Genomic DNA, 22,626 nt, shown 5'->3' with positions numbered 1-22,626 from the left:
AACTATTAATAGATAGCATTTGCAAATCATTCTTGTTAGCAAAATACTAATTTAAATGTACTCCTTCAATTTCTTAATTCTCATTCTCTCTCTCCCTCTCTGTCTCTCATCAGCCTTGAAAATAAGAAATGCCAATAGAACATGCTGAGGTTTAATAGTATTGATCCTGTTCAGAATTTTGCAGAATAGTTTAAGAATCCAAGAAAAGAAAAGAAACATTCTTGCTCCAAGCATAACAAAATGTCTAGGTGGTTTGTCAAAGGGCAGTTAAATCCCCCTCTGAATGGAAACATTAAAAATTCTTCCCACTGTGCCTTTTAAAAGCCTCTTGTGTATGAGGTTGGACTCTGCTGCCAGGCCGAGCTGGGACATTCCTCATCTCTCACCACTGAGATTCTCGAAATGTCTGTCAGCCATTTGCAGCACTTGCTGAATAGGCCAGCATTACCTCATGCTCTCAGAAAAGGTGGCAAAAACAGGCTGGTTGTCTGTTTCTTCTGCTTATTATTTATTTTAGGCAAGTGCGAGTCCTTGGGTTTGAGACACAGTGCTGGTGGTAACTAGAACACAGAATAATAGGCTAAAAGAGGTGAAGGGGAGTGAAGTCGAGGGGTTGGCAGCCAGTTCTCATTTGGGAAAGCTTGAGGAGGTGGTATGTGGGGGTGAACAGGGGAAAAACGTGAGTTAAAAGAGAAGTCCAAGTGTGCGTCTGGGATCCTTTAACAGAGGCAGAATACTGACTAGTTGAGCAAATTAAGTCTTTTCAGGGGCGTCCAGATAAACGATTGGTTTGCGTTCAAGCAGAAAACATCATTATTTCTGGCTTTGTGTAGTGCAAATTAGAGAAAAAAGATGACAATTCCTCCTCTGTAACTTGAATATATGAAAGAGATAAGAAACGTGCAGGAAAGTGAAGGAGAGGTACTGGGGGCTTTTTCTTTTCCCTAAAGGAAGGTAAATTTGTTGAAGACATTTTCAAAACTACCAAATTAATGAAAAGTGGAAAGATATATATATTCACTTGCTATGTCAAACATCCACCCTACATTGAGCAGAAGGTATGGTGAAAAGCAAGAAAGTCCTCAAGCACGGGATCCACCCCCTGTTGCATGTTGGCAGTCCTGGCTCATTCAAGCAGCTGGCACTTTGGATCAGTTAGTCTCAGAATTTTGATATTTTATTCGAACCTGAATCTCTTTCAATAACCTGAATCAAGGCATCTGTTAAAGAATCCCCTTCAATAATTAGAATTTTTGAAGTTGAACAAAAAGTTGAAAGGCAATATTTGTTTGTTGAGAAGAAACTCGTTTCTCATCATGCTGTAATGAGGTGATGACAGAGAAAGGGAAACACATTCATTTTAACCCCAGTGGGAAAAAAAACAAAACACAGAAAAGGGCAATTTTAGATATTTATATGGTATATGTGACCTTGGTATGCTAAAATTTCAGTATTAGTTTTAAAACACTATGTTTATGTGTGTTATGGCTGTTAGATTCTAAATTACAAGGAAAAACTAGTCTCTAAACTTCAGTAGACTTTGGTTTACATTGTCAACAGCTTGTAAGAGCAATTTTTTCTTTATATCTTTATAGTCTATGAGATAAAGCATTCTATGAAGTTAGAGACTGACTTTACCACAGATGTACATATTAAAGATTCAGTTAGATCAATAAAAAAAGGTTTTTATGTAAAAAATGAGGTGAAAAAGAGAGGGTGTGAGAGAAATATACAAACAAACAACTGTACATATACATTTAATAGACATAAGATGCAGAATGCACATATGTGGTGGCGGGCACCTGTAGTCCCAGCTACTCAGGAGGCTGAGGCAGGAGAATGGCGTGAACCCGGGAGGCGGAGCTTGCAGTGAGCCAAGATGGCGCCACTGCACTCCAGCCTGGGTGACAGAGCGAGACTCTGTCTCAAAAAAAAAAAAAAATACATACATATATATGTATATATTTCAGTATATTGTGGATATGGATTTGAATCTTGGTTTTATTGAACTTGAAGTATTTAATTAGTATCCCTAAGTTACAATCTTTTTCTAAATAAAATAACTATAATAATTCCTATCTCATAGGGTTCTTTAAATGATTAAATAAAATGATATCACATACATAAAGGACTTAGCACTGTGCCATACATGTGGTCAATATTCAACTAGTTTTTGATACCAACAGCTTAGTTCTCTGTCTTTTGGTTGTGTATTAATAACCCATCCATTAATAATAAAATTATTCAACGAAAAACAAAGTGGCTTCACCATTCAATGATAAAGACTAAAGGGATTGTTCACACACACACTGAACATTTTATCAATATTAGTGCGTGTAAATAAATATGTGGAGGGAGGGATGTTTGTTTTAATGTCTGCAAAAAGACTATTAAATTTCCACAAATACAAAAACCTTTTAATTTTCCCCTTTTTGTTTCTGCAAGTACAATTTTGGACCAGGTTTCAGTTGTTAGAAACTCTACCCATCATACGCACACGAAAACCTGCACATTGCCGTGGTAATAGGGAAGGCTGGCCTGGATTCCTTAGAGTGAATGCTTCAAAACAAACAAACTTAAATCACGGGCCCACACAGCCTGCTTTAATCAGCATTAATGGCTCTGACAACCAGAGGCTCCTTTATATTCTCTGTTTGCAACAATTTGCTAATGGTAATTAAAAATGCCTGGTGTTTGCCAAAGATTCCAAAGCCACCTTCTTCAACACAAAAAAGATAAGAGTAGGGAGAAGTCTAAGAACAGTATTCACATAAACAATTTTGACTGGGCAGTCAAAGAAGTTTAAAAGAAAAGTAGTGCAGAAGGATAAAATGGCCTTAATTCTGTGGCGAGAGGTAATAACACATTAAACTCAAAGGCCTCCAACCTGTGGCTGGGAGAGAAAAGATATTTACAAATAAAAGTTATCATGGAATTGTTAAAAGATCAGCATAACCAGCCATTAGAAAAATTAACTGATGTGGAAGTATTTTATATTATATAAAGCTATGTAGCAAGGATTTCTGAACTAGACAATGAATGGGGTCTTGAAGGCATATATACTCCTGAAGTTCAGGCAATTTTGTGAGTTTGGGCCCATCTTTGATACTTTTTCTGGATTAGAGATCAATAGCTTTTAACAGATTTTAACATGGCTTGTTATCCATAAACATATTTTTATCATGATTTTAGTGATTATTCAGTCTTTGCATTTTACCAGGTGGTTGAATTTTAAGGTTATTACATTGGAGAGCAATTTTAAAATATATTTCAAAAGCTGAGCTGGACATAATGGCTTTTGCCTATAATCCCAACAACTCAGGAGGCTGGGATGGGTGGACTGCTTGAGGCCAGGAGTTTGAAATCAGCCTAAAAATGTAAAGAATGATGCAGAAAACCAAACACTGCATGTTCTCAATCATAAGTGGGAGCTGAATAATGAGAACACAAGGACACAGGGACAGGAACATCACACACCAGGGCCTGCTGGGGGGTGGGAGGCTAGGTGAGGGATAGCATTAGGAGAAATGCCTAATGTAGGTGACAGGTTGATGGGTGCAGCAAACCACCATGGCACGTGTATACCTACGTAAAAAAACTGCATATTCTGCACATGTACCCCCAAAACTTAAAGCATAATAATAAAAAAAGAACATAAAGAGACTCTATCTCTTAAAAAATTAAAAATTTTTTGAAAGGAAGGGTGTGGTTGCAACATGCTTGTGATTCCAGCTATTTGAGAGGCTGAGATGGGAGGATCACTTGTGCCAAGAAGTTCAAGGTTGCAGTGAATTATGATCACACCATTTCACTCCAGTCTTGGTGCCAGAGCAAGACCCTGTCTCAAACAAAACAAACAAACAAACAAAAAACAAACAAAAAGAACAAGCAAGAGTAATAACTCTGCTACTGGGAATTTATTCTAAATAAATAGTACAATATGATAAGTTAACAAACAAGTATCTGTCAATTAGAAAGCATTTAGCTGTCAATTTAAAAATAGATTAAGGTTTTGTCATCGTACATAATAGGAAGTGTAAAGACAACAGTTACATGGTTAGTTAATTCAATAATTAACTAGCTTGTCCCCTGTTTTTTTGCTGTTCCTTTTTTTGTGTATTCATTTATCACTCAAGGCTGGGCTCCCCAAGTATCGGAACGACTGCAGCAGTTCTATAAATCACATGCACACAGCAATGTCCAGAAGCAAGAAAGCAAACATTTTCTTCATGCCTGTAATCCCAGCACTTTGGGAGGCTGAGGCAGGAGGATCACTTGAACTCAGGAGTTTGAGACCAGCCTAAGCAACATAGAAAGACCTCATCCCTACAAAAACGAGCAAACAATAAACCAACCAACCAAACAAACAAACATTACATTACAAACAAACAAACATTACAAACAAAACAAAAATTAGTAGGCTGTGGTGATGCATGGCTGTAGTCCCAGCTACTCAGGTGGCTGAAGTGGGAGGACTGCTTGAGCCTGGGAGGTTGAGGCTGCAGTGAGCCAAGATTGTGCCACTGCACTTCATCCTGAATGACAGAGTAAAGCCCTGTCTCAAAAACAACAAACAAACAAACAAAAGTAGGCATCTGTTAGCTAGAAAAAAGATGGGCAATAGCCATTGCAAAGCAAGTAGCAGTATCGGCCATAATGTACTGCCTATATCTTTTATAGAAAATGTTATGTTTTTGTGGTTACATATTTCACTTATATGCACAAGAGTTGATAGGAATATAGTGAACACCTGTGTACTGAATTGCTCAGTTTTAAGTATTAACTTGGGCTCAGATGTTTATTAAAGAAAGAAAATTTAGCATTAGGTGTATCTCCTAATGCTATCCCTCCCCCCTCACAACAGGCCCCACCTCACAACTGGCCCGGGTGTGTGATGTTCCCCTTCCTGTGTCCATGTGTTCTCATTGCTCAATTCCCACCTATGAGTGAGAACATTCGGTGTTTGGTTTTTTGTCCTTGCGATAGTTTGCTGAGAATGATGGTTGATGAGTTAATGGGTGCAGCACACCAACATGGCACATGTATACATATGTAACAAACCTGCGCGTTGTGCACATGTACCCTAAAACTTAAAGTATAATAATAATAAAAAAGAAAGAAAATTACAAATATATTTGTGAGTATCTCCATACCCAACATTGATTATATTCCCTTTTCTTTTTCCTCAGCCATGGCCACCCACTTGAATTTCTTATTTACCTTTTCCTGCTTAATTTTACATTTTTGCTACATATTGTTGTATATTAAAAAAGCTCTAAAAAATTTCATTTTTATTTCCATTCTTGGGGAAAGAGAACAAGTATAAAGTTTGTGAAAAGAAAACAAAAATAGAACAAATATCATGTTTATGAAAACAATTAACAATATTATATTACTAAGAATCACTGACCATAAGAATGTGGTCCTAAATTTTGCTTCACCAAGCTCATTTAAGCAAATGAGTTATTCAATGTATATACAGCCCCACATATCACAAGAAATGATATTTTAAGTAAACAAGCCAGTACTAAATAGTCCACCACTTCTGATCAAATGATTTTGAAGAAACATTTCAGTGAAATCATGTCCCATCAGCTATGATAACAACAGGAGCAAGAAAGAGACAAACTCTAATTCCAATATATAGGACACTGCCATAAGAAGGATGTTTTGAAACCAAATTCAATTCCCAACATCTCCATTTTAATATGCTACTGAAAATAGGGTCCCAGTAGCACACAGTCTAGGAGAAAACCTCGATACTGCATCCGTCACCAGCTACATTCATTCTGCAAGGGAATTCTCAGATTGTGAAAGTTCCTGCCTGAAGGGGTACGTGGTCCTTATTTGCTGTGCTTTCTGCACCATCCATAAAAATATAGGCTTTTTTTCCCTTTTTTTAAACTTTGGAGCTATGAGTTCTCAATTCTACTGATGAATATGGGTAGTTCGAGAAGCCTGGGCAAAATTATCCCTGTCCAAAATAACCTTTTCTTGCTCAAGTACTAAGTGGAGAATGCTCTCTTCATTATTATGTGCAAGCTCTATAGTTGTCAACAAACGATCTGATATAAAAATCATCCAGTTCACAAATTAAGAAGGTTACTCTCTATGGGCATAAACAATGATAACTGATGTGATAAATGCGATCTTCAGTAAAAATTACAAGGTGCTCGCAGATTAGTCAGAGACTAAGGTCCATTGTGGGACTCTGGGAATGTTTCATGGAGGAACATTTGGGATACTTGAAGTGTTCACCAGCCAAAGAAGAGAGGAAGAGAATGTCAAGCAAATAAAACATAATGAGGTTTGAACAGGAAAAGCAATTTTATTTGGCTCCTGACCTTCTGAATGTCATCTCTTAAGGTGTTCCTTTACTAGACACAGTTATTTGGCTCTTAATGGACTATAAAGCTCCCATTTTTAGCAAAAGTTCTCAGTTCATTTCTTGAGTTTCTGAGACTACCTTTCAGTAATGCCTTTCATTTAATTCTTCATTTCATCCACTGACCTCCTTTGCCTCCCTACTTCCCTCAGAAGTACCTCTCTTCTCAAACCCAATACTATTCTTTCTCTCTCACAATAGACTGGGTTGTACATTAGGATGAGAGCACGAATACACAGCAACTGGAAACTCATTTTCTTATTTTCAAGCAAAAGGTCGGTTTAATTCTCAACTTTTCTTCAGGGGCTGAGAAAAACTTCTTGCATCCCAAAGAACAGAAGAATAGCAAAATAATTAAATATAAATAGTAAAATAGTTGAATGTGCGTGTCATATCCCGCCCCAACCTCTCAGTGTTTCTCAAACTTTAAAAAATTTATTTCCTCTTTAAGAAGGCTTCTAAATATTTTTTTCTAATTCTCCTACCACTAAATTTTAATACCACAGATACACTGTATATCTGTTCATATAATGTTTCTGAGTTTACACTTTAAAGAATGATTTTATTTACCCACCGAAGAATGAATTTTGACTCCCCGGGAGTAATATTGCCTAGTTGAGAATGCCTAATCTCTTTTCTTTCCTCTCTTTTTGTATTTCTTTCTTTCCCTCCCTCCCTCCCTCCCTCCCTCTGTCCCTCCTTTCTTTTCTTCCTTCCTTCCTTCTTTCCTTCCTCCCTTCACTCTCTATTTCCCACATATGTGTATATATGTATGTATTTATTATCTACCACCTGACTATCCTTCCATCTATGTATACATCTACTTCTTTTTTCCAAAAGAAAATAAAGCACTAAACTTCTATGGACTTTAGTCATCAAGTTTATGAAAAGTGAAACTTAATAATTCATAAGAATATTATACATATTATGACTTACAGAGGTGTTTTAAAAATAGTTATTATACCATCTTGGATGCTCTATGCGTCTGGCATTTTATGACTTTCTCTGAATAGTTTGCAAGTTCCCTAACAGTTTTTTATAGACGGACTGTATATGTGTATATATTTAAACCCCTGAGAAGCATAATCTTTTTGTGTAGAAGATCTAGAACTGATAAGAGCTCCTCTTCAATTTTATGTGAGTAAACAAATTGTTAGGGAGTGTCCTTATATAGCAAGGTTTTTTTTAAAAAACCTACAATTTGATTATTTTTGTCATGTTCAAAAATATCTCTTTTAATCAATGCATCTTATTTAATCAGGTATTATCAGGTAGTTATTGTGTTAAGTAAATGTTAAAAAGAATTGCTTCATTAAAAGAAGTATAGTAGATTTTACTCAATTAAACTTTAAGCAATTAAATGTGCAAAATTTGACCCCCACCCTAATGCAGTTTCTGTATTCAAATAAAATAACATGTTTCACTGATACAGGAAGGATTAAGGGAAGATTCTCACACAGTACAAATTTATTTCCATACGTTTTTCTCTTAGAATAGACTAATTTTGAGCCTTCTGTTTATGTCAATGATGTACATCTTTTTCTATTTCCATTGCATGTTTAGCAGATAAATTGCATGCTTTGGAATCCACGTTTGAGTCCTATCTCTAGCATAAAATAGTTGCATGTTTAGGGCAAGTGATTTTGTATTTTTGAAATTTATTTCCTTTATTTAAAACAATAGAGGTGATATTATATATTTATAAGATTTGGGGAAGATTAAGTAAAATAAAGTGCCTGGCACAAAGGAGACATTAATAAAAGTGAATCTGTTCACCTTTCTCTCTGTTATATTTCACTCCAAGTGCAAAGATTGCACCCGCATATAAATTTGTGAATGGTATTACTTGTAAACCACTTTTCCTACTATAAATACCAAATCTTTGGAGGTTGTAAGTGATTGATAAATAACAGGAAGAGGGAAGCAGTCATTTTCATTCCTTTTCAAATATGATCAGAATATATACTGTAGAAAAGCCCCTATGCTAGACTTTGTGTGGATTTTAGGAATGAATAAAACCAAGGATTCATTGAAAAGTGGATAGACAGACATACAAACCAATGAATCTTACAAGCCAGGGCTTGATAATTTATTGTAAGAAGGGTTCAAGAAAAATGCTGGAAGAGCATATAGGAGGGTGTGCGTAATTCCATTTACATGTCCGAATCAAAAAGAAAAGAAGCAAAGAATCCGAAAACTCAGTGTCCTATTTAGGGGTAGGCCTATGTTGTAAAGTCTACCTGCTCCTGAGTCTAGACCCATAGACGGTTTGTGTTTGAAAAGATCTCCCTTCCACATTTCATGAACTGTTATTATAGACCAACTGGTTTCTTTCACTTTCATCTTTCACTGTATGGGCATCCAGGAACCATGAAATAAACTTTTGCCAAATGTCCAGTGCAGCAGATTAGCCAGGGTTGTTAACAAATGGAATCAGATACTAACATTCCTAAAAAATGGCTTACACTTTGGTCTGAGGTACATGATTTGCCAAACGGGAAATTTGTGAGTGCTAAATTTAGAAGTGAATAGAAAACTTGTAGGCTTCAAAATCCCATTTGGCTCCTAAGCCAGACACAACTTCACAACTCTGTGGGGCTTTTTTTTTCTTTTTTCTTTTTCTATTTTATTCCCATGGCAGTCTTAAAAGAAGGAGCAAGAATTCCTTTCAAGCAAGAATGTTTATTGCCTGCATGATGCAGGCTTCCATTTAGTTAGAAAAACATGTTTTTCAATTAACTTTCTCCTGGTAAACAATCATTTAATTTAAAGGAATGACTGCTTTAAAAATTGCAAAAATACACATTTTATGTGGGAGAGAACTTTACTTTTTTAAAAGAAGAATGCCTAGTTGCCAAAGTTTCTAGAAGCAGAGTCTAATTTTAGAGCTGTTGCTCATCAATCCAAAATATTTTAGTATTGTACCTGAAATGGAAAAGGCTGAATAATCTTACTTGAAGTGTCTAAATGAAGATGGCATTCATCTGATCTAATCCATTTAATTTTCATTGGTTTGTGTTTTGGTGAACAAATTTTCTTTGATGATAGCAATTGGCTTTAAAACTGACGCCAGATCTTGGCTTGATTAAGAATGAATGCTTCATTTTCCATCAAATCTTCACATTTAATTCTCTATCTCTGTCGCTGTCTCTGTCTCTCTCTCTCTCTCTCTCTCTCGTGTCTGTTTGTCAACTATATTTGCTCTCTAAATGCATGATAATAATCTCTTTTTTGCTTCTTTGACTACCAGGCCAAGTAATCAGAATGTAAACCTCTTGAATCCCAGTCAGTTACCACCACATACAGATCTCTAGGTATATATGTATATATTTTTCAATTAAGTTGAATTATGAAATATCCAAAATAAAGGAGTAAAAACATAAGGATATTCACCTAAATATAAACCCTTACATAAGAATTTATGGTTAATATTCCTTTCATAAAGCCAAATGGAAAGTATATGGATGTGATAATAAATAGTAGCCATGACAACAACAATAAAAGCAAATAACTGAAGAACATACTTCACTCCTCCCAATCTGAAGAAAATACATTTTCCTCCCCAGACATTCCTGTCTCCACCACCCCGACAGAAGCTGGGGAGAATGAATGTCTTGTCTAAAAACTTAAGCTCTTATAGGTGGCATTTTGAAATCTTCATCTTGGTATTTATACAGCTAAAGTCATAATCACTAGGTAGCATTTGGTTCAGTAAAAGGTTTATTTCTTAATTCTGGCATGGGTGTGCAATTTGATAATGGTGGTAGGAGTGAGGGCAAAACACAATGCTAATAATCTTCTATATCATAATATGTAATGCCAACTTTATTGTGAGGCAGATGTTCTTACATATTTTGGAGGCTTTTAAGAAAATGTTTCAGGTTAGGTGCTATACCAATAAATGTCTCCTAAAGGTTTGTGTGCACATGTGTAAGTTTGTATATGTTTGTAAGACACAGAATCAATTTCCTGCTGGAATGACAAAAAAAAAATTGTGTGCAGTTCACTATTTCCAAAAGAACGGACTTGGCTTGTTTATGCCTGCCCTGGAATGCTCTTCAGGTTTTGGGGTATCTAAGCAACCTCAAAACTCTGTACTATCCTGTGAGTCTAGGAATGCCAAAGACCACCATGGACTTTCTTGGTGACACTCATAGAGTGTGTTCTTTAACTAATAAACAAGACTTTTGAAGAAGGAAAATAGATTCTAGAGGATAGTGAATTCTAATATTCTTACCTAAAAATATGGAGATTTATAGAGTGGAAATTAAAAGTTTTGTGAGCAGTTCTTTCCAACAGGTAAATGTCTGTGGATAGGAAATCAGGATAGTAACTAGAGATATCTATAAAACTCAGTCTCCATGTAATATCTCCATTTTGCCTGTAAATAAGACAAATGGGGAATACAGATTTGTTCAGAATCTAAGGGAAGTTAGTAAGGCAGCAGTCCCAGTTCACTTTATAGTTTCTAATCCTTATACAATATTGACCAAAGTCTCAGAAGATAATCATTAATTCACAGTGTTAAACTTAAAGGATGCTTTGCTTTTTAAACCTTTACACTCAAACTCCTAGTATATCTTTGCTTTTCAATGGACTGATCCAGACACTTATGGTGCATCTCAGTTTACCTGGACAGTCCTTCCTCAAGGTTTTAGGGTTAGTCCCCATCTCTATGGAAATGCGTTGGCCAAAAAGTTAAGGGAACTACAGCTAACTAATGGGTCCCTCTTGCAATACATAGATGACTTATTAGTTTCTAGCCCTACTAGGGAAGACTGGCAGAAACAAAATCCAGCTCCTTAATTTTCTCAGAAAGCAATGGTATAAGGTATCTTCACATAAGGCCCAGATCTCTGAGCAGAAGGTTAAATATTTGGGGTATATTCTCACTCCTGGGAAAAGTACTTTTGCCCAAGAGTGAAAAGAGACCATCTTGTCACTCCAACCCCCTCAGGCTAAGAGATAGTTAAGAGCATTTTGGGGAATGGCTGGATTCTGCTGGATTTGGATACCTAGATTTGGTCTTACAGCAAAGCCACTCTGTGAAGCTTTAAATGGGAGTGATCATGAGCCTTTGAATTGGGATGGAGTCTACCAACAGGCATTCTTGACCCTGAAAGAAAAGCTGGGAACAGCCCCTGCTTTGCGACTCCCTACCTTAAAAAAAAGCTTTTTTATCCTCTAAATGACTGAAAAACATAGCCCCAGATCAGTGGCTTACTTTTCTAAACAGCTATACAAGTGGCAGCTGGGTGGCCAGGAGGCTTGCAAGCTATGGCAGCCACTGCTCTATTGGTAGAAGAAGCCAGTAAGTTTACTTTGGGACAACAATTTCATGTCATGACCACCCATGAAGTACAGGGAATCTTAGAACTAAAAGGACACCAATGGCTAACAGGAGGTCACTTCCTTAAACATCAGGCCCTTCTCCTTGACATCCAAGAGGTGACTTTTAAAGTATGTTGAGTTTTAAACCCTGCTAACCTGTTACCAGAGTTTATGTCCTAGGAAGCAGATTCTCAACTTACTCACTCCTGTGTGAAAACCATAGAACAGAACTACTCTAGTAAGCCTGACACCAAAGATGATCCCCTGCCTAGCCCCTGTAAATGTGGAGTGGTTTACAGATGGGAGTAGCTTTGTGAATAAGAGACTAAGAAAGGCAGAGTATGCAGTAGTTAGCCAGCAAGTGATCATTGAAGCAAAAGCTTTGCCTTCTCAGAATTCCACTCAAGAGGTGGAACTAATTTCTTTAATCAGGGACCTCCAATTGGTAAAAGACTTAAGAGTCAATATATATACTGAATCTCAGTATGGGTTCCTTATGCTCAATGCTCATGCTGCTCTATGGAGAGAAAGGGGACTACTAACAACTAAGGGATTCCCCATAAAACATCACTCTGAGATCTTGAAAATTGTAGATGTTGTCCAGCTCCCAAAGGAGGTAGCAGTTATTCACTGCAAGGGACATCAAAAGTGAGACACCTGATATGTCCACGGAAATGCTCTGGCAGACAGAGCAGATAAGGCCACAGCTAAAGAAACACCAGTATTACAGGCCACTGCACTAATGCCAGGCACTCCAACCACATTAGCAGTACCATACTATACCCCTCAGGAAATTAAATGAGCAGAATAGAAAGGCTTACAAAAGAATCCCTCGGGATGGTTACGAGGAAGCAATAAACGTTTCCTTCCCAATCCTGAGTGATGGAATATAGTTATGTATTTCCGTTACTCCTCACATTTCGGATGGGACTCCCTATTCAAATAAGTTTCTTAAATATTTTTAGGAAGGAGACTATTCCAGGTTGTAAAGAGGATAACCAGGGCATGTGAACTTTGTGCCCATAATAATCCAGGAAGCCACTCCATACCCCACTTCTACTCTAACCTGTACAACATCAGGAGACATACCTTGGGAAAGATTAGCAAGTAGACTTTACTCAGATGCCACCTTACAGAGGACTAAAAGATTTGCTAGTATTTATAGATACTTTCACTGGGTGGATTGAGTCTTTCCCCACAAGGTCAGAGAAGGCATTACAAGTGTCCAGATTTTTACTCAAGAGATCACCCCAAAGTTTGGATTACCTAAATGTCAGCAGAGTGATAACAGACCTCCTTCACAGCTAAAGTGACGCAGCAGGTTTTTTCAGCCTAAGTCGTCACCTATCAACTTCACTTCTCCTGGAGACCTAAATCCTCAGGTAAGGTAGAAAAAGCTAATGATGTTTTCAAAAGGACATTAGGAAAACTCTGTCAGGAGATTTCAGCGGCCTGGGTTTCTCTCTTACTCATACCCATTTTATGCATAAGGATTGCCCCAAAGGTAACTCTAAAACTTAGTCCATTTGAGATGATTTATGGGAGGCCCTATTTAACTTCAGATCTCCTGCTTGATGAAGAGACACAGAGAATGCTCACCCATATTATCAGCTTAGACCAGGTTCAAAAGGCCCTCCATGCATATGGAAACAAAATATTGCCCCCTCACGCAAGGGAAAGAAGTAACCCTCTATTCAACCAGGAAATTTAATCTTGCTAAAATCTTGGAAAGAAGAATACCCTGAAGATCAATTACAACCAAAATGGAAGGGCCCCTGTCAGCTGTTGTTGAATACCCCCACTACTGTTAAGCTTCAGGGATTTACTAGTTGTGTACACGTGTCCAATATTAAACCTGTTTGGTATGAGTTGCAGGCACAAAAGGAGGACACCATGACCTACATCTGTGAGCCTTTGAAGTGCCTCCACTACTTATTTAAAAGAGTCATCACTCCGCCAGAAGTGGTAACGTGATGCTGTGGGTGGGAATAGAACCTTGAATTTTTATCTTCTTCCTGCATCTGGTTTTTACCTCTCGAAGGACCTTTGATAGCTACCTTGTCATACTAATATTCTTTGCACTTGCTTGTGTAACCTCCTAGTAAAGTTTGTGTCTTCCAGTTACAATAGTTCCCCATAAAAACAATGCTGGCACAAGGCTTCCAACCCATCCTGCCTGCTGACAAGGAGGATCAAAGCATCTTGTCTCTGAGTCCCTTTGATCAGGTATTCAGAGATTTTGACTCCCCCAGTGCTAGGCAGGGTATATCCCCATAAACTCAACAGAAAGCAGTTACAGAAGATGGATCTATGCCCTTCTGAAGCCCCCATACAATTAATGAAGAGTATCTAATCTCTGAGGGGGAAAAGGGGTAGAAAACAGGACTTGACGCTAGAGGCAGGACTTAGACACCAGACCAGATTTAGGACTAGCTAAAAATGGACTGGGGTGAAAACCACTTTCAACCAGACACACCCACCAGTGTATCATGTCAACTTACCACTGCCATGACAACACCTGGGAGTTACCCCTCCTTTTCATGGCAATAACCCAATGATTGCTGCCACTTCCCTAGAAATGTCTGCATAAACCACACCTTAATATGCTTGCAATTAAAGGTAGGTGTAAATATGACCGCAAAACTTCCCTGAAAGCTGTTACTCTCTGCCTGTGGAGTAGTCCTGCTCTGCAGGAGCAGTCAAGGAGCTGTAACACTGCCAAAGGTGTAACACTGCCTATTCAGTAAAGCTGTTTTCTTCAATCTCTGGTTTGCCCTTGAATTCTTCCCTGGGCAAAGCCAAGAACCTTGTGGGCTAAGATACACTTTTGGGCTTGCCTCTCTACATCAGCTGTACCATTAACTAGATTAATAAAGAAAAAAGAGAGAAGATCCAAATAAATGCAATTAGAAATGACAAAGAGGGCATTACCACTGGCCTCACAAACATACAAAAAATCATCAGAAACTATTATGAACACCTTTACACACAGAAACTAGAAAATCTTGAAGAAATACATAAATTCCTGCAAACATAAAATCTCCCAAGATTGAACCAGGAAGAAATTGAAACCTTGAACAGACCAGAACAAGTTCTGAAATTGAATCAGTAATAAAAAACCTACCAATAAGGAAAAGCCCTAGACCAGATGAACTCACAGCCAACTTCTACCAGATGTATAAAGAAAAGCTGATACCAATGTTACTAAAATTATTCCAAATAATTGAGGAGGAGGGACTCTGCCCCAACTCATTCTATGAGGCCAGCATCATTCTGATACCAAGAACTGGCAGAGACACAACTGAAAATAGCTGTGAAAAGAATAAAATATCTAGGAATACAACTAACCAGGAAGCTGCAATATCTCTTCAATGAGAATTAGAAAACACTGCTGAAAGAAATCGGAGATCACACTAACAATTGAAAAATATTTCATGCTCATGGATGCAAAAAATTAATATTATTAAAATGGCCATAGTATACAAAGCTGTTTAGAAATATAATGCCATTTCTATGAAACCACCAACAACATTCTTCATGGAATTAGAACAAAAACTATTCTAATGTTCATGTGGCCCCACAAAAGAGCCTAAATAGCCAAAACGATCCAAAGCAAAAAGTTCAAAACTGGAGGCACCACAATACCTGACTTCAAAATATAATAGAAGGCTACACTAATCAAAAAAGCATGGTACTGGTACATGCTTTTTAGACACAGAGACCAATGGGACAGAATAGAGACCTGTGAAAAAAATCTGCACACCTACAACTAAAATATCTTCAACAAAGTTGGCAAACATGAGCAATAGGAATGGACTCCTCATTCAATAAATGGTACTGCAATAACTAGCTAGCCATATGCAGAAGATGGAAACTGGAATCCTTTATAACACCAAATACAAAAAATAACTCAGGATAGATTAAAAACTTAAATATAAGTTCTAAAACTACAAAAACCCTAGAATAAAACCTAAGGAATGCCATTGTGGATATAGGCCATATTAGTACATTCTCACACTGCTATAAAGACATACCTGGATACTGGGCAATCTATAGATAAAAGAGGTTTAATTGACTCACGGTTCTGCAGGCTTAATAGGAAATATGGCTGGGAGGCATCAGGAAACTTACAATCATGGCAGAAGGCAGAGGGGAAACAAACATGTCTTATCATGGCAGAGCAGGAAAGAGAAAGAAGGGGGAAGTGCCATACACTTTTAAACCATTGGATCTTGTGAGAATTCACTCACTGTCATGAGAACAGCAAGGGAGAAATCCACTCTCATGATCCAATTACCCCCACCAGGTCTCTCCCTCAACATTGGGAATTATAATTCAACGTGATATTTGGGTGGGGACACAGAGCCAAACTATATCATTCCACCCCTGGCTCCTTCCAAACCTCAAGTCCTTCTCATATTTCAAAACACAATCATGCCTTCTTAACAGTCCCAAAGTCTTAACTCATTCCAGCATTAACTCAAATGTCCAACTCCAAAGTCTCATCTGAGACAAAGCAAGTCACTTCTACCCATGAGCCTATTAAAAAACCAAGTTAGTTACTTCCAAGATACAATGGTGGTACAGGCATTGGGTAAATGCTCTCATTCCAAATGGGTAAACTGGCCAAAGCAAAGGGACTACAGGCCCATGCAAGTCCAAAACCTAGCAGGCCAGTCATTAAAACTTAAAGCTCCAAAATAATCTCCTTTGTCTCCATGTATCACATTCAGGGCATGCTGATGCAAAGGGTGGGCTCCCAAGGCCTTGAGAAGCTCTGCCTCTGTGGCTCTGTAGAGTACACCCCGATGGCTGCTTTCACATGCTTGTTTTGAGTGCCTGCAACTTTTCCAGGCACACAATGCAAACTGTCAGTGGATCTACCATTCTGGGGTCTGCAGGATGGTGGCTCTCTTCTCACAGCTCCACTAAGTAACGCCTCAGTGGGGACTCTGTGGGGGGTGGGGGTTGTAGCCCTACATTTTCCCTCCACACTGTCCTAGTAGAGGTTTTCCATAAGGGATCTGTCCCTGTAGCAGACTTCTGCCTGAACATACTGGCATTTCCATATATCCTCTAAAATCTAGGCAGAGGTTCCCAAACCTCAACTCTTGCCTTCTGTGCACCTGCAGGCCCAACACAGTGTGGAAGCTGCCAAGGCTTGGGGCTTGCATCCTCTGAAGCAATTACCTGAGCTGTACATGGGCCTCGTTAGCCACAGCTGGAGCTGAAGTGACCAGGATATAGAAAGCCATGTCCCAAGGCTGCATAGAGCCACGTCCCAAGGCTGCTTCCCTCCTAGACCTCCAGGCCTATCATGGGAGGGGCTGCCATGAAGGTCTCTGAAATTTCTTAGAGGCATTTTCCCCATTGTCTGGGCTATTAATGTTGGACTCCTATTTACTTATGCAGATTTCTGCAGCCTTTCTGAATTCTTCCCCAGAAAAAACGTGATTTTTTTGTTGTTGTTGTTGTTTGTTTGTTTTTCCTATCACATGGTTGGGCTGAAAATTTTTCAAACTTTTATGGTTGGCTTTTCTTTTAATTATAAGTTTCAGTTTCAGGTCATTTATTTGTTTATGCAAATGAGCATAGGCATTTAGAAGCAGCCAGGCCACATCTTGAATGCTTTGCTGCTTAGAAATTTCTTCCTCCAGGTATCCTAAATCATCTCTCTCAAGTTCAAGGTTCCACAGATCCCTAGAACAGGGGAACAATGCTGCCAGTCTCTTTTCTAAAGCACAGAAAAAATGACCTTTACTCTAATTCTCAATAAGTTCCTCATCTCCACTGGAGAGTCCCTCAGACTGGCCTTCATTGTCCGTATCACTATCAGCATTTTGGTCAAAACCATCCAGTAAGTCTCTTGGAAGTTCCAAACTTTCCCTTACCTTGCTGTCTTTTTCTGAGCCCTCCAAACTGTTCCATCTCTGCCCATTATCCAGTTCCAAAACTGCTTTCACATTTTTAGGTAGCTTTATAACAATGCCCTACTTCTCTGGTACCAATTTACTGTATTAATCCATTCTCACACTGCTATAAACACATACTTGAGACTGGATAATTTATGGAGAAAAAGGTTTAATTTACTCACAGTTCTGGAGGCTGTACAGGAGGCATGGCTGGGAGGCATCAGGAAACTTGCAATCATGGTGGAGGGCAAATGCGAAGCAAGCACATCTTACCATGGTGGAGGAGGAGAGAAAGAGAGAGAAGGGGGAAGTGTCACACACTTTTAAGCCATCAGATCTCATGAGAACTCACTCACTATCATGAGAACAGCAAAGGGGGAATCTTCCCCTATGATCCAACTACCTCCCACCAGGTTCCTCCGCCAACATTGGGAATTACAACTCAACATGAGATTTGGGTAGTGGAACAGAGCCAAACCATATCATAGGCCTTGGCAAAGATTTCATGATGAAGCCTTATCAGGGAACCTGCCCCAATATTCACGTAGGTTCTTTTCTATTTTCCTTAAGCATTGGCCAGCTTGGGAAATGAAGGGACAGAGTACAAAAGAGAGAAATTTTAAAGCTGGGCATCTGGGGGAGACATCACATGTTGGTAGGTTCCGTGATGCCCCAAAAGCCACAAAAACCAGCAAGTTTTTATTAGGGAGTTTCAAAAGGGGAGGGAGTGTGTGAATAGGTGTGGGTCACAGACATCAAGTACTTTACAAGGTAATAGAATATCACAAGGCAAGTGGAGTCAGGGCGAGATCACAGGACCACAGGACCGAGGTGAAAATAACATTGCTAATGAAATTTCGGGCACCATTGTCATTGATAACATCTTATCAGGAGACAGGGTTTTTGAGATCAACCTGTCTGACCAAAATTTATTAGGTGGGAATTTCCTCTTCCTAATAAGCCTGGGAGTGCTATGGGAGAGTGGGGTCTATTTCACCCCTGCAGCCTCGACCATAAGAGGTGGCCACGCCCAGGGGGGCCAGTTCAGAGACCCACTCCCAGGTGCACATTCTCTTTCTCAAGGAGGTTCCTTGCTGAGAAAAAGAACTCAGTGATATTTCTCCCATTTGCTTTTGAAAGAAGAGAAATATGGCTCTGTTCCACCCAGCTCACCGGCAGTCAGAGTTTAAGGTTATCTCTCTTGTTTCCTAAACATTGCTATTATCCTGTTCTTTTTTCAAGGTGCCCAGATTTCATATTGCTCAAACAGATATGCTGTACAATTTGTGCAGTTAATGCAATTATTACAGGGTCCTGAGGCGATCTACATCCTCATCAGCTGACAGGATTAAGAGATTAAAGACAGGCATAGGAAGTCACAAGCGTATTGATTGGGGAAGTGTCCATGAAATCTTTACAATTTATGTTTAGAGATTGCAGTGAAGACAGGCATAAGAAATTATAAAAGTATTAATTTGGGGAACTAATAAATGTCCATGAAATCTTCACAATCCACGTTCTTCTGCCATGGCTTCAGCTGGTCCCTCCATTTGGGGTCCCTGACTTCCCGCAACAGTCTCCAGAAACAATTTCAACAAAAACAAAAATTGACAACTGAGCTCTAATTAAACTAAAAGCCTTTGCACAGCAAAAGAAACTATCAACAGAGTAAACAGACAACCTACAGAATTGGAGAAAATATTTGCAATTGTGCATCTAACAAGGTCTAACAACCATAATTTATAAGGAACTTAAATCAACAAGCAACAAAACAAACCACCCAATTAAAAAATGGGCAAGGGACATAAACAGACACTTCTCAAAGAAAGACATATACATGGACAACATCATATAAAAAAAACGGGCCAGGTGCAGTCGCTCAACACCTGTAATCCCAGCACTTTGGGAGGCTGAGGCAGGTGGATCAGGAGGTCAGTTTATGACAAGCCTGGCCAATATGGTGAAACCCCGTGTCAACTATAAATACAAAAATTAGATGGGCGTGGTGGCACGTGCCTGTAGTCCCAGCTTCTCGGGAGGCTGAGGCAGGAGAATCGCTTAAACCCAGGAGGAGGAGGTTGCAGTGAGCCGAGATCACACCACTGCACTCCAACCTGGGTGAAAGAGCAAGACTACATCTCAAAAAAAGAAAAAGAAAGCCAACCATCACTAATCACTAGAGAAATGCAAATCAAAACCACAACAAAATATCCCCTCACACAAGTCAGAATGGTGAGTATTAAAAGTCAGAAAATAACAAATGTCAAGGTTGCAGAGAAAAGGGAACATTTATACATTGCTGGCAGAATTATAAATTAGTCAACCACTGTGGAAAGCAGTTTGGAGATTACCCAAAGAACTTAAAACATAACTACCATTTCACCCAGCCATCCCATTACTGGGTATATACCCAAAGGTATAAAGAATGTTCTACCAAAAAGACGCATGCATGTGTATGTTCATTGTAGCCCTACTTGCATTTGCAAATGCATGGTATCAATCTGGATTGTCATCATTGGTGGAATGGATAAAGAAAATGTACTACATATACACTATGGAATAGTATGCAGCCTTAAAAAATGAAATCATGTCATTTGCAGCAACATGGATGGGCATGGAGAAAATTATCCTAAGTGAGTTAATGCAGAAACAGAAAACCAAATATCAGATGTCCTCACTTACAAGTGGGAGCTATACACTGAGTACACATGTACATGAACAGAGCAGCAATAGACACAGCACCTACTTGACGGTGGATGGTGGAATGAGGGCAAGGGTTAAAAATACCTACTGGATATTATGCTCAACACCTGCATAATGAAATCATTTGTACTCTGAACCCCAACAACACACAATTTACCCGTGTAACACACCGGCACATGCACCCCCTGAACCTCAAATAAAAGCTGAAAAAGAAAAAAAATGATAAAAATAAACCAAATCATTGATTCTTATACTCGTATTATATTAACATATGTAGCAATATTAGTATTAATTCATTTATTCTATTATTGGCCATTTAGATTATTTCATTTTTGCTATTATAAACAATGCCATAATAAGCATTCCTATACTTATTACTTTTGATTGCTTATGCTAGAATTTTTTAGGTGTATGTCTAGAACAGCAATCACTTGGTCATAAAACATGTTGCTTGTTGTCTAAAATTTCTATCTCTACAATAGTAAGATATTCTGTACTCCTCTCATCAATTACTATTTTCAGAGATTTAAACTTTTGCTAACCTGGTAAATATGAAGTGGTATTTTCTTGTGTCATTAATTTTTATTTTTTGATTACTATTAAGGTGGTGCATATTTCATTAAGTCTATTGGGCTTTATGACATCTTTATCAGAGTGGGTTTAAAATGTGTCTACCAAGTTTTTGGCACACCTTTTAAAATATAGAGAATAATTTTTCTCCCCTTGAGGGTGTGCTAGATTTTGTGACTCACTCTTTATTAATAGAAAAATAGAGGATGTTATGCTCCTTCATAGAACAGGCACTATCTGTCACTGTGGTTTCCTGCTTGCACGCTATCTTGGTTCCCCTGGTGGCAAGGAGAGGGGGACAGAAGCAGCTGCCACATACTGAGTACACTCAAGCAGCATGTGAAGACTATATGGACAAAAACTGAGACTTTTTGACAGTAAGCAGCAAACAATGGACACCTCTTGCCAAGAACTAGCAAGAAACTGAGGCTTTCTTCCAATAGCCACATGGATGAGCCATCTTGGAAGTAGATCTTCCATTCCTGGTCAACGTTCAGATGACTCTAGGCCTGGTTGGTGTCTTGCCTGAAACCTCATGAAAGACACTGAGCCAGAACCACTCAGCTAAGACACTTACAAATTCCAGACCAAGGAAAAGATTGACATAATAAATAATTGCTTATTATTTTAAGCAATTTGTTTTGGGACAACTTCTTATGCAAAAATACAGCTTTTTAAACAGCCACATCAGAGATGTTTGCTTTTATCTTCACTCAACTTTACATTGGATTATATTTCTTTCTCCAGTTTATTTCCTGGAATTATAAAAAAAGCTATTGGAGATATTGATGAGAATAACTTCCAGTCTGAACTTCTTTCCAAGTTTTTCTATGGAGTGCTTTGTTATGTAGTTATTGATTTTGATTAATTCAAACATCGACATTTTATCATACTGTTATTAGTGGTTTTAAGTCTAGGGTGAGAAAACTTTCCTGGAACAACTAACAAGTATATTTTTATTTCCTTTTAAATGCTTAAATTTTTGTTTATAATATGTGGCTGCTTAATCCATCTGGAATTGTGTGTCTTTGTGTGGGCATGGGGGTAAGTTATACATCTAATTCTTTTCATACACGTAGCTGTTTAATTATTTCCAAACTGATATATCCTCTTCTGCTTGATTTTAAATGCCATTCCTGTCATATGCCATTACATATATATGTTATACACACGTATGTAGCATACATAGATGTTTTTATTATCTATTATCTTTCATTGTTTATTTTCTATATTTGTACGAAGAGCACCCAATTTTATTACTTAAATTTGCAATAAATATTGATATTTACATAAGTAAAACCTCCCCACATTATATACGTTACTCAGTTTTCTTAGCTCATATTGACTTTTTTTCCCTTTCCATATAAATCTCATCAGTATTCTGATTTGTGATTTATTGTTTATAAATTAATTTTAAAAGAATTAACATATTTGTATAGTGTTTTCCTATCCATCCATGAACCTTATGTAGATATGTCATTGATGTATTATTTTGTCTATTTCTATTGAATTAGATCTTATCCATAAGCACCTTGAATATCTTTCAGTAATATTTATTCATAAAAAGTTTATAATTTTATTACCATTTGAGAAGTTCTTTTTAATTACATGCTACCTTTGAAAAATTGCATTTTCCAGTAGATTATTAATTTGTGTAAGTTGATACTGTTTTGAGCAAGCTCACTGTCCTGTATTATTTATTTTAATATTTTGCTCTGTGGATTC

General features: G+C 38.0%; 1 protein-coding gene across 1 annotated transcript in view; it reads right to left on the bottom strand.

Annotated features, from left to right (window-relative positions):
- Positions 1–22,626, bottom strand: part of OSTN (osteocrin) — a 420,502-nt gene that overhangs the window by 277,770 nt on the left and 120,106 nt on the right. The window contains exon 2 of the mRNA XM_063621972.1: positions 17,811–17,896. Coding sequence (XP_063478042.1) covers positions 17,811–17,867 — 57 coding nt within the window. The 5' untranslated portion in view covers positions 17,868–17,896. The remainder of the gene's footprint in view (positions 1–17,810; positions 17,897–22,626) is intronic.

Source organism: Symphalangus syndactylus, chromosome 17 (assembly GCF_028878055.3).
Source record: "Symphalangus syndactylus isolate Jambi chromosome 17, NHGRI_mSymSyn1-v2.1_pri, whole genome shotgun sequence".
Taxonomy (NCBI): Eukaryota; Metazoa; Chordata; class Mammalia; order Primates; family Hylobatidae; genus Symphalangus; species Symphalangus syndactylus.
The sequence above is the reverse complement of the archived record's forward strand: the minus strand, read 5'-3'. Positions and strand labels throughout refer to the sequence as shown.